We start from the raw sequence: 12,076 nt of genomic DNA, 5'->3' as shown, positions 1-12,076 counted from the left end.
TTAACGGAAGCATCTCATTGTATCTGGCAGACGATTTCCTATCGTATGCAAGCAAACTCTGTAAATCAAACAATATTTTATGAGCAGTTAAGAAAGCTCTGTGGCCCTGCCACAAATCCTTTTGTGAAGTGAAGACATGCCTGGTACTGTGACTAGAAATCCTCTAATACAACTATGTTGCACCCTTTCTCAAAGAGAAGCGTTCTTCATGCATGCTATCAGGGCATGAGAAAGACCCTTACTGCTCCCTAAATTGCCTCCTGGAGGTGCTCAGGGGGCAACTTGGGTGTACTGGGGAAAAGGTGCTGGGGAGACTTGAGCTGGCAGCAGCACTTCAGGGTCATGAGCCAGGAACACCCACACCTCTGCAGACAGCCAGTGCATCAACACCATACAGACACCAGGAGAATTTCACCAGCTCCACACTCTCCACACACCTTCCTATCCTGAAGATGACAATTACCCAGATGGGGAAATTACATAGAGTATTTTTCACTTAAGACTCCACCCATAGGCCGGGCGCGGTGGCTCAAGCCTGTAATCCCAGCACTTTGGGAGGCCGAGACGGGCGGATCACGAGGTCAGGAGATTGAGACCATCCTGGTGAACATGGTGAAACCTCATCTCTACTAAAAAATACAAAAAACTAGCCGGGCGAGGTGGCAGGCGCCTGTAGTCCCAGCTACTCGGGAGGCTGAGGCGGGAGAATGGCGTAAACCCGGGAGGCGGAGCTTGCAGTGAGCTGAGATCCGGCCACTGCACTCCAGCCTGGGTGACAGAGCGAGACTCCGTCTCAAAAAAAAATAAATAAATAAAATAAGACTCCACCCAGGGATGTCTGGTATTTGCCTAGGGAGCATGCAAGTCTGCAGTTGAACCAGCAAGCTCCAAAGCCTTCCGAAAGTTACAACCCATCAGCTCAGCAGCTGGGGTCCCCAGAGGGCAGCCCATGTGTGGCACACCTATGAGCCGTGACCTCCAAGCTCCATCTTCACCAAAATGCACACCAGTCAGCCAGTGCTGCCTGCCTGTACTGGTCCCGAGCCAGCACGCCCAGCCCCAAAGGCGTGATCCTGAAGGGAAACACACTTGGTTCCCAAGTATGCGTTCCAGCTTCCCGGGCTGAACCGCCTCCACAGCAGCAAACACAACAGGGCAGATCTGCAGCCACACTGCCTGCCCCCACCTACTACCACCTGGGCAGTTGCTAAGCCTTTCTCGGCCACTAGCCTCATGTAAAATGGTAATACGGGCACCTACCTTGTGAGGCCGTTAGGCAGATGAAATGAGTGAGCGTATATCAAGCACGTGGGCCAGTGCCTGGGATGCATACACTGTAAGCACCATCCAGGTCTCAGCTCCTATTATTACCTCTGTTTGTCATGTTCACACACATGCTTGACTGCACCCTTCGTTAATCCTACAGAAATGTGCTCTTCCCTCAAATATCCACACCATCCATCATGGTAGGGAAGAGCATGCTGGAGACTGCAGTGCCTGTTAGATGCTCGGGCAGTCTGCTTCAAGCAGCAGCTCTAGAGACCACCGTGGGGCCGATCCGTTACCAGCTTGGCGTAAACCTGGTGGCATGTAAAACGACCCTGCACATTTTCCAGTGTTTCCAAGCCTAGGCTGATTAAGTCCCTAGCCTCGTGGCCCACACCAAGAAAAAATGTGCCCAATACATGTATAGTGGCAAGAAGCCACCAGATCTGCACATTTTAAAAAATCTCAATTTTCACTCTGATGGTAGTTTCTTTTGCTGTGCAGAAGCTCTTTAATTTAATTAGATCCCATTTGTCAATTTTGGCTTTTGTTGCCGTTGCTTTTGGTGTTTTAGACGTGAAGTCCTTGCCCATGCCTATGTCCTGAAGGGTATTACCTAGGTTTTCTTCTAAGGTTTTTACGGTTTTAGGTCTAACATTTCAGTCTCTAATCCATCTTGAATTAATTTTTGTATAAGGAGTAAGGAAAAGATCCAATTTCAGCTTTCTACTTATGGCTAGCCAATTTTCCCAGCACCATTTATTAAATAGGGAATCCTTTCCCCACAGAATAGGAGAAAATTTTTGCAATCTTCTCATCTGACAAAGGGCTAATATCCAGAACCTACAAAGAACTCAATCAAATTTACAAGAAAAAAACAAACAACCCCATCAAAAAGTGGGCAAAGGGTATGAACAGACACTTCGCAAAAGAAGATATTCATACAGCCAACAGACACATGAAAAAATGCTCATCATCACTGGCCATCAGAGAAATGCAAATCAAAACCACAATGAGATACCATCTCACACCAGTTAGAATGGCGATCATTAAAAAAATCAGGAAACAACAGGTGCTGCAGAGGATGTGGAGAAATAGGAACACTTTTACACTGTTGGTGGGATTGTAAACTAGTTCAACCATTGTGGAAAACAGTGTGGTGATTCCTCAAGGATCTAGAACTAGAAATTCCATTTGACCCAGCCATCCCATTACTGGGTATATACCCAAAGGATTATAAATCATGCTGCTATAAAGACACATGCACACGTATGTTTACTGTGGCACTATTCACAATAGCAAAGACTTGGAATCAACCCAAATGTCCATCAGTGACAGACTGGATTAAGAAAATGTGGCACATATACACCATGGAATACTATGCAGCCATAAAAAAGGATGAGTTCGTGTCCTTTGTAGGGACATGGATACAGCTGGAAACCATCATTCTCAGCAAACTATTGCAAGAACAGAAAATCAAATATCGCATGTTCTCACTCATAGGTGGGAACTGAACAATGAGATCACTTGGACACAGAAAGGGGATCATCACACACTGGGTCCTATGGTGAGGGGTAGGGGAGGGATAGCATTAGGAGATATACCTAATGTAAATGACGAGTTAATGTGTGCAGCACACCAACAGGGCACATGTATACATATGTTAACAAACCTGCACGTTGTGCACATGTACCCTAGAATATAAAGTATAATTTTCAAAATCTTATGAAGATTAATATTCAGGTAGGAGCTCGAGAAGTTGCTGATTGTTGACAGACAGGGAGTGGACAGTGTGTTTCATTCATAAATTCGTTGTTCAACACAGCTTACTGCTTCTGCACCAGCAGCACTGACAAGAATGAGAATGACCTTCTGCGCTCGCAGGGTCCTTGTAGTGTCTGGTTAAACATCCCTGTTTTATAGATGAGGGGTCTGAGACTCAGGAGGGTTGAGTGTTGGGCCCATATATCAGAGCTCACTCCTGTCCCCAGCCCTCTCCCCTGCCCCTCACTACAGGGGTGTGGACGCTGAGTGTGGCTAGGAAATGGGACTCCAGCTTGAATAGGGCATCACTAAATCTCTCAACACGCAGGCGCTGCCTGAGAGTTCATGAGGAGTTGGATCATCCGCTGGCATCCTCAGAGTCAATGCCGAGGATGCAATATCCTTTCTCATGTCTCTACGGTCTCACACTTCCAAGTCTAATTGGAGAACCACCTTCGCTGGGCACTACATTGGATCCTGCAATCTGAACTCACCCAACTCCTTCCTCTGCTCTAATTAGACATTGTTAGGACTCAATGTTTTTGCTATTTGGTTTGATGATTGGTTTACTAGCTTATTCCCATCTCCCACTGAGACAGAGGACCAGAGAGAGGGCACGGAGAGTAGGCTCCACACACAGAGAGACCTTTTCTTTCACCAGTGTATCCAAAGCAGGGTGGCAGTGCCCAGCACACAGTAGGTGCTCAGCAGGATGCAGGTGAGTGAATTCTGACGTACAATGGTAGCCCCTAAACCCTCCACATAGGTGGCATGCTGGCATGGCAAGACACTTGGAGGGTGGTGGGGATACAGAAACGTTACAGAGCAAACACTTTGCTTTTACTTAAGACCGGACATTTACTATAAATGTAGGTGTTGGTCAGGATTTGTGGGCAGTTCAAATGTGCTCCATTGCCTCCCTGCCCACCCTCCATTGTCTTGGATTGGTAACTCATTCCCGCCCACCCCTTCCCCGGCCTCCATCAGGGCCTTAATTCACTGGGAGCAGAACAAGTGACCTAATGCGCAAAAGAACGAATGACTAGATAGTACTATATAAAGCCTTCCTAAGGTTGGTCTGTCTGCTTTGATCAACTGATGTCAGGATCCAGAATCAGTGTTGAAGTTAAAACCAAGAACAAAATGTGGAGGCCATGGTGGGAGCCAGGGCTGGGAAGCTTGAGTGCAGCGCAAGTGGCCAGAAAACAAACCCAGAAAGATCAGGCTGCCCTGACAGATGCTTTCCATGGGAAGGAGGCTCAAGTACCCAGCAGATGAACTATGAGCTTCCTGCTTTTAGAATTTTCTTGTGATGAAGTTGGAACTGTACATTAGCCCCTTCATCGGTGGCGGGGGAGGTTTGTACTTGTTTGGAATAATCAGGTCCATGTGGCTGGGACCATGTACATGAGCACAATGGAAACATAGAGGCCAGAAAGCACGGCCCTGAAGGCTGGGGCAGCCCAGGTCCCGAGTTCCAGGGTTGCTGACTCTGCCAGGTGGGGGGCTGTGGGCGAGCTTCGCCCAGCTGTGCCTCCGCTGTGAAGCAGGAAGGCCTTTCCACCCCTGAAATTCTATGACTTACGTCCCAGTCACAAAAAGAGCTTCAGTGTCAAAGTAAAGGAATTTTCCCCCTTGGAAAGGCATTAGTTAATACGCACATGAACTGGAGTTGTTTAAAATATGTATGTGTGGCCGGGCGCGGTGGCTCAAGCCTGTAATCCCAGCACTTTGGGAGGCCGAGGTGGGTGGATCACAAGGTCAGGAGATCAAGACCATCCTGGCTAACATGGTGAAACCCCGTCTCTACTAAACATACAAAAAACTAGCCGGGCGTGGTGGCAGGCGCCTGTAGTCCCAGCTACTCGGAGGCTGAGGCCAGAGAATGGCGTGAACCCGGGAGGCGGAGCTTGCAGTGAGCCGAGATCACGCCACTGCACTCCAGCCTGGGCAACACAGCAAGACTCCATCTCAAAAAAAATAAATAAATAAAATAAATAAATAAAATAAAATAAAATATGTATGTGTATATATTTATTGGTATATTTACTAGTAAACTTTTACTAGCATATATTTACTAGTATTTTTATTTCAGCATAGTTGTTTTCCCAATAATTAGTAAAAAAAAAAAAAATTTTAAATCATAATTATGGTAAGTGGGTTATTTATAAATACAATGTCTGCTCATTAGAAAGTTTTAAAAGCACTCTGCTGCTTAATCCTGCTGCTACATCACAATATTTGGAATTGTGCTCAGAGTTTCTTCTGTGAGTACAGAAGTAGACTGTGCTGCAGAAACAAACATGTTCTTTCTGTTAGGTCTGACAAAGGACCTGATGATATTTTTGTTATAGAAAAAAATCCTCTTCTAGCTGGGTACAATGGCTTACCCCTGTAATTCCAACACTTCAGGAGGCTGAAGCAGGAGGATCACTTGAGTCCAGGAGTTTGAGACTAGTCTGGGAAACATTGCAAGATCTCATCTCTACTAAAAATTTTAAAAATTAGCTGGGTGTGGTGGTGCGCAACTGTAGTCCTAGCTACTTGGGAGACTGAGGCGGGTGGATGGCTAGAGCGTAGGAGTTCGAGGCTGCAATGAGCCATGTTTGTGCCGCTGCATTCCAGCCTGGGCAACAAAGCAAAATCCTGTCTCAAAAACAAACAAACAAAAACAAAAAACAAAACAAAAAAATCCCTCTTCTGCACCTTGGTTTCCTCATCTATAAAATTTGGAGGAATAGTGGATTTGAATCTGTTCACACCTAGGATGTAAAAGGTGGGATCCCACACACTCATTCTGCTTCTCTGTCCAGGGCCAACAGAGCAGCCAACTCTGCTGAATATCCCATGCAGTGGCCCTTTCTGCAACATAGGAGGCCTTCCCAAGCAGCAAGTAGGAGACCCAGGCATGAACAGACACTCTTTCCTAGCACCAACTGGCTGCCACCTAGCATTTCCCTGAGATGTTGAAAAGAATGGAGGGCCACACATATCCACAAGGATGTCCAATGGAGATGGTCTAAGGGCCCTCTTCCTGGGTACTTTAAGTTAAAACGGCTTTTTTTTTTTTTGAGACGGAGTCTCGCTCTGTCGCCCAGGCTGGAGTGCAGTGGCCGGATCTCAGCTCACTGCAAGCTCCGTCTCCCAGGTTTACGCCATTCTCCTGCCTCAGCCCCCTGAGTAGCTGGGACTACAGGCGCCCGCCACCTCGTCCGGCTAGTTTTTTGTATTTTTTAGTAGAGACGGGGTTTCACCATATTAGCCAGGATGGTCTCGATCTCCTGACCTCGTGATCTGCCCGTCTCGGCCTCCCAAAGTGCTGGGATTACAGGCTTGAGCCACCGCGCCCGGCCCTAAGTTAAAACGGCTTCCTATTGGCTTTGCAGAAATGCCATAATCTTCACGTTAACGATGGGAGGTAGTAACTTCCCCACTCGACAGAGGAGCCAATGGAAGCTCACAGAAGCTAGTAAGTAATAAAAATTCTAAATCGCCAAAGTTCTTCACAATGATTATCTTTTACTGTCAGAAATATGGGGTCCTTGCTGATGGGCCCTAGCACTTCTCTGCATGCCAGGTGCCATGCTGGAAACCTTGGATTCACTTACTCCTGGGAGCTGCAGTTAACCTCTGGGAGGCAGATACCAGAAAAGCTCCATTTCGCAGCAAGGTTTCTGCAGATACAGAACTTATCTTGCCTGTCAGTGTGGGTCATGGAAAAACTTACAGCTGAACAGACTGGGGATTAAATCCCCATTCTGCCCCAAAGTCGAGATTTCAACTTTTAAGCATCGATCAGTCATGTCATCTACAAAATGGGGACGAACATTTGGGTACCACAGTGAGGGGTACCTTACCCCGGACCTTGGAGAATAAAACTCATATGGACACTTCAAAGACAAGTGTAGAGAAGCCAAATTAAAGAAACAGAATGAGTCTCCAGCCAGGAAGATCCAAGGATTGCTTGACTGGGTATCTCCGGCACGTATTAAAAGTTGTAGTTAATCGTGTGTGTAATTTTAATGTGTCTCCCCTGCTAAGCTGTAAGTTCAGGGGCACAGGAACCCAATCCATCCTTCTCTACCTTTGTCCCGGGCACCTGGTCACATGACAAGCACTCAATAAATGAATGAACGAGATGGAGCTAAGGAAAGAATGTGTCAATCAGAGAGGTCAGCCAGGAAAATCCAGATAAATGAGGCTGATGTCATAGTACCATCCAAGCTCTGGCCAGAAGAGGACCTGCTGGCAAAGAGCCCGCTACTAATAATACAGATACCCTGCAGGTGTGTGCCCAGGCTGGTCATGCTCAAACACTCTGGGCCCTCGGGCTACTACTTGTAATAAGATGAATGAACTGGCCTCTGGGGTCACACCAGGTCTGTGAGCTGGTATGAGCTAATTCTGTCAAGGAATGAGCCTGCTCTTGCAATGTAGCCAGACCCGGGGCCACAGCAGGTAGGTCAGGCGAAGAGAGCTGCCCACTACATCTCTCTGGGCAGCCCACTGGCCACTAGATAGATGGTCCTTAAACCTCCGAGCTGCAGGATTTGCTGCTACTTTTATCTAGAATACCCACTTTGCAAGGTTTGGCTGCAAGGATGTAAATAATGAAAAAGACCAGCTCAAAGTGTGTGCTTAACAAACAGTGCCATGATTATTACTCCTTAAGGCACACATCTCATCAATGACTGAGTCAGGATTCCACAAATAAAGATGTGCGGTTTTCTGTCCCATGGAGCTGACAATGAAGAGTGCAGATAAGGACCATGGTGAATCGAACAGGCTAAGTCTAGCAGATCTACAGCAGAAAGGGGAGGTCATGATGAGCAGGAAGGCCTGGGGTAGAGCTCATGGAGACGGTGGAAGATGAACACATGGCGAATCAGCACCAGTGGCCATATGACCCTCCTTGGGGACAGTGGTCACATGTCTGTGGTGTGGCTGGCACAATGACCAAATGCCACAGCCAACATCCTATGATGCTTGACATCTTACACAGTGAACTGTCCTGCCTTTGATACTGGCGGCAGCCTGATGACAGACACCGGATGCATGAAAAGGCGAAGGGAGCATGAGGTCTAGATGCAGAGGAGGAAGGAACATGGGGTTTAGGGATGGCGATGAAGAGCGGAGGCTTTGCAAGGATGGACCCTCAGGTACTTACTTTTTTTCAGAGTAAAAGGAGGGGCTTGTTGATCTAGAGAGGGAAGCATTCCCCTGGCCTGTAGCTAGTTACCTAATCTCTGGTCCTGGGACCCTTTTGCTTTGATGTCTGTGGTGAGAGCTCCAGCTTGCTAGTCAGTTTCCAACCCCAAACCCAAGACGCAAGGGGGTGGGATGGGCACAGGGTTTGTTCCAATTCCTTCCTTGACCTACCTTTTTTCCAAAGGTTGGCATGGCCCCGTGCAATATGGTGGGCCCCGTGATGTTCTTGCTTTACAGTATTGGATAAGGTAACAAAATGTAGATTGAGAAAGAACAGGCGATAGGATGGGGACATACACGCACACACACAACGAGGAAGCTTTCTAGCTGAAAAGATAGTGGAACATCTTTTTATCATTCCAATGTACAAATACTGAATTTGCGGTGTCAAAGCAAGGCGACTTCTTGAAAATGGAAAGGATGACCACATTATGTACACGGGTGTGAGAACTTTTCACCCAGAGAACTACAAAGCATGCATGCATATACATACCCGACTTGGGTACTGTCGCGATATGGCAGCACTGAAAATATACTACAGAAGGATCTTCTGCCGCTGATAAGGACTATTCTAAAAAATAAAAAGAAGAACAAACAACAAACACACTAAATGCAAAGACTCAAGCTAAAAACCAAAATCTACAGCAATTAAGCATTCATGGCATTCATAGCAGTATCTGCATGCTCCCACCACCTCCTCTGGCAGATGGTATTCTGCTCTCCTTGCAAAATGCAACCCCAGCATGGCAGAAGTGGGCTGCCTCTCCCCATCCCAATATTAACATGTGAGACAACAGCAAGGGTCACTGATGAGTACACCTGCACCCCTTCTCCTGCAAGACCTGCTTGCTGTGGGCTGCACATGCAAGAGGGAGCAGACAGAGCTGAGTCCAGGGTGGCCAGGGCTGGGTGAGCAGTCATGCCACATTTAAACCACTGATTTCTCTTTTGCAGTAAACAATGCAAGAGCAATAGTGCCAGAAACTGTGAGCAGGAAAGACACTCAGAGGCCATTATGACCATTCGATTTTTCATCTGCTGGCAACATGTTAGGTTCTGAGAATAGATTAAGGGAACAATTACATAATCAGTCTTAGCCTCCATTCCTGCTATAAAGATACTACTGGAAACAGTTCTACATGATGGTCTTATGCAATCAAAAGCCACTTAAAAAAAAACATTAAAACAAAAACAAAAACCCTCAAAGCACTTATCCTGGCATCTGAGAGTAACTTTTGCCAAAGGGAACTGCTGATGAAAAACTGGAGAAATGAGTGGAAGAGATTTACAAACAACATTCTTTGTAGCACCAAGTCAATACACATCATATAAGGAAGCTTATTTCCTTTTGTCATCCTTTCTTTCGACAACCATAAGAAGACCAGGGAAAATGGTACTACTACATGCATCAGGGTTCGGGGATTTCAACTCTGTTGTAAAACTAAGAAATCAAATTGTCCTGGGATGGAGTCTAGTTCCCTGGCATGGCAAAGCAGGCCCTGTGTGTTCCGGTGTCTGTCTCTCCAGTTTCAACACCCACAGAATTTCCCCGATTTTACCATCCTATCCATGCTGAGGTACTGACAGCACCTCCACCTGAACAAAAAGTCTCACTGTTTTATACTTGTGTTCTTTGCATGCTATTTCTTCTGCCTATATGCCCCACCTTGAAACACCCAATGAAATCCTATTCATTCTTCCAAACCTAGCTCAGAAGTACCCCCTCCACGGAGTGTTTCCTGCCCCTCTTCATGGAGTTACTTGTTCCCTTTTTGGTAACTGTCTCCAATTCCCCATTCACACGTCCAGGAGGGCACGGATGTGATCCACACTGCTAATCGTTTTCCTCCCTCCTTTACTAGAGGGTGAGTCCAGGCAGGGGTTTAGTGCGTGGTGGCCCCTCCGTCTATGTATGTGTATTAGATGGCACTGAAATGCAGTGTGGGCCTCAGAGCAGCAACACTTGAGTATCTGTCATGGGAGGGCAGGGCTGCAGGCGTCCTATGCAACCAAAAGCCACTTTTGGTGTCAATTCCATAGCAGTTCATATCCACAGTGGTTAATGGGATGGGACCAAAGTAACACACGCAGCTTCGAACACCAGCGTCACTTTTGTTTGACCTCGGTCAGCTTACTAACGCTTCTGAGCCTCATTCTGCCCTTCTAAAAAATGCAATAAAATTAGTAACTATCTTATTGGAAAGCTGTAAGAGTACATGAGTCCATACTCGGAGAACCCTCAGAATGGCAACTGGCAAATAGTACACACTCAACAAAACCATCTTTACTGCAGATGAGCTGCCTGGGTTAGGATTCAGGTTTTCCAGCCTAGTCCGTGGACTCAGAACCTCTTCAGACCTCTGTGCTAAATACCCAAGCCTGCTCAGACCTGAAAGGCTGTGCTGCCAGGAAGCTGAAAGACCCCATGCACGGGGTCTTTCTACATCAGCGTAGCATGACATGTACACAGAGATGCTGCTGAAGGGAGATGCTGCCCATCAGATACCACAGGCCCTGATCCTGGTCACTGTCGAGGACAGAGCGTCATGTCCAGAGTGGACTGTCAAGGCCTAAAGGGCCAGGGGTTACATGAATCATGAGCACACCCTGCTGAACACCAGCCACGCTCCTTGGGCTCGCCTGCATGGAGCCCAGCAACAGAGCTTCTCATGCTGCAATGCCCTGTAAATTCACCTACAGAGACGTAACAGCCAATACTTATTAAGTATTGATTATGTGCCAAATTCTAAGTGCTTTAACTGATGAGGCACGTCAAGTCAGCGACGTACCAAAGGAGATGCACCAGCAGGGGGGCAGGGAGGAGACTGGAATTGGAACTTGAGTCCTTTACCACTACCAATGCCTTCCCACGTGACTGGGTACCCACGGACTTCTTGGATACTAATAAGTCTGCCTTCATCCACGTGTTCTAGGTCGGCTTTCCAGCCTGGCCTGTGGGTCACCATGCCCAGTGCAGGGAGGGGCAAGAGGGTGACAGATCACACATCCCTGACCTTGGAGCTGCTGGAGCCAGGGAGGACTGCTCAGCCTGGACCCCTCCCCAGATGGAAGGGCAGAGGCTCTCCACACCCTCACTGCCACTCCCTGCCATCTACCCAGGACAAAGGCCTGGAGTGACTCATTCCCGTGTCACTGGGCATCGATGTCCTCTGCAACACAGTGGTAGGAATGTGTTGAACAAACTCCACCGGTTTAGCGATGCTGCATTTTCGTCACTACTCATGCTAAGGTGTCCTTCCTTCCCACACACTAAACTTGTTTGGACGTTTTTAATAGAACAAGAAAATGAGAATAAAAATGTGAGTGCAATCCAAGTCTTCTTTCCAATCTTTCAGCCACGAGGTGCCTATCAGTAAATGGGCTGCTTGTTCTATTAAATGAGCACTCACTCTGGGTGGTCCGCACCATTATGTCTAGGAGATGCTGACAACATGCTACTCATTCCAGAAAAACATGTTATTTTACTGCATAGGTCAAGTTTAGCAACTATGAATATGGACTGTTTCTCAACAATTCCAGTAGGGTTGCTACTTTCCTGGTTGGCCAGTCTCAAGCGACTGGAGGGAGGAAGAAGGGAGTAAGGCGTGTCACATCTTTGGGCTCTTCCCCTCCCTTCTCCAATCATTTCATGGACCCTCAGTTTCTGCAGGGGCCAGAGGAGGAATTCACAGCAGAGACCCGCACAGAGGCTCTGGCTCTGTAGCCGGTTTGCCAGTGGAGCTTCCAAGAACACATCATACGTGTTTCCTGAAGTAGTTCTGGCATCTGGGAGGGACTGCAGGTGTGAACCACAGCGGGCAAGTAGCAGCAAGTGATG

At 47.3% G+C, this 12,076-nt stretch overlaps 1 protein-coding gene across 2 annotated transcripts in view; it reads right to left on the bottom strand.

The window, feature by feature from the left end:
• The window catches only part of CABLES1 (Cdk5 and Abl enzyme substrate 1), a 126,624-nt gene that overhangs the window by 35,850 nt on the left and 78,698 nt on the right, over positions 1-12,076 (bottom strand). The window contains exon 4 of one of the 2 annotated variants that reach the window (XM_030926069.1): positions 8,732-8,809. The exons of the other annotated variant lie outside the window; for it this stretch is intronic. Within the exon in view, the coding sequence (XP_030781929.1) occupies positions 8,732-8,809 (78 nt within the window). The remainder of the gene's footprint in view (positions 1-8,731; positions 8,810-12,076) is intronic. 2 annotated transcript variants of the gene reach the window in all.

This window comes from Rhinopithecus roxellana, chromosome 21 (assembly GCF_007565055.1).
Source record: "Rhinopithecus roxellana isolate Shanxi Qingling chromosome 21, ASM756505v1, whole genome shotgun sequence".
In the NCBI taxonomy this organism is placed as follows: Eukaryota; Metazoa; Chordata; class Mammalia; order Primates; family Cercopithecidae; genus Rhinopithecus; species Rhinopithecus roxellana.
Note: the sequence above shows the minus strand (reverse complement) of the source record. Positions and strands in the feature narration are given on the sequence as shown.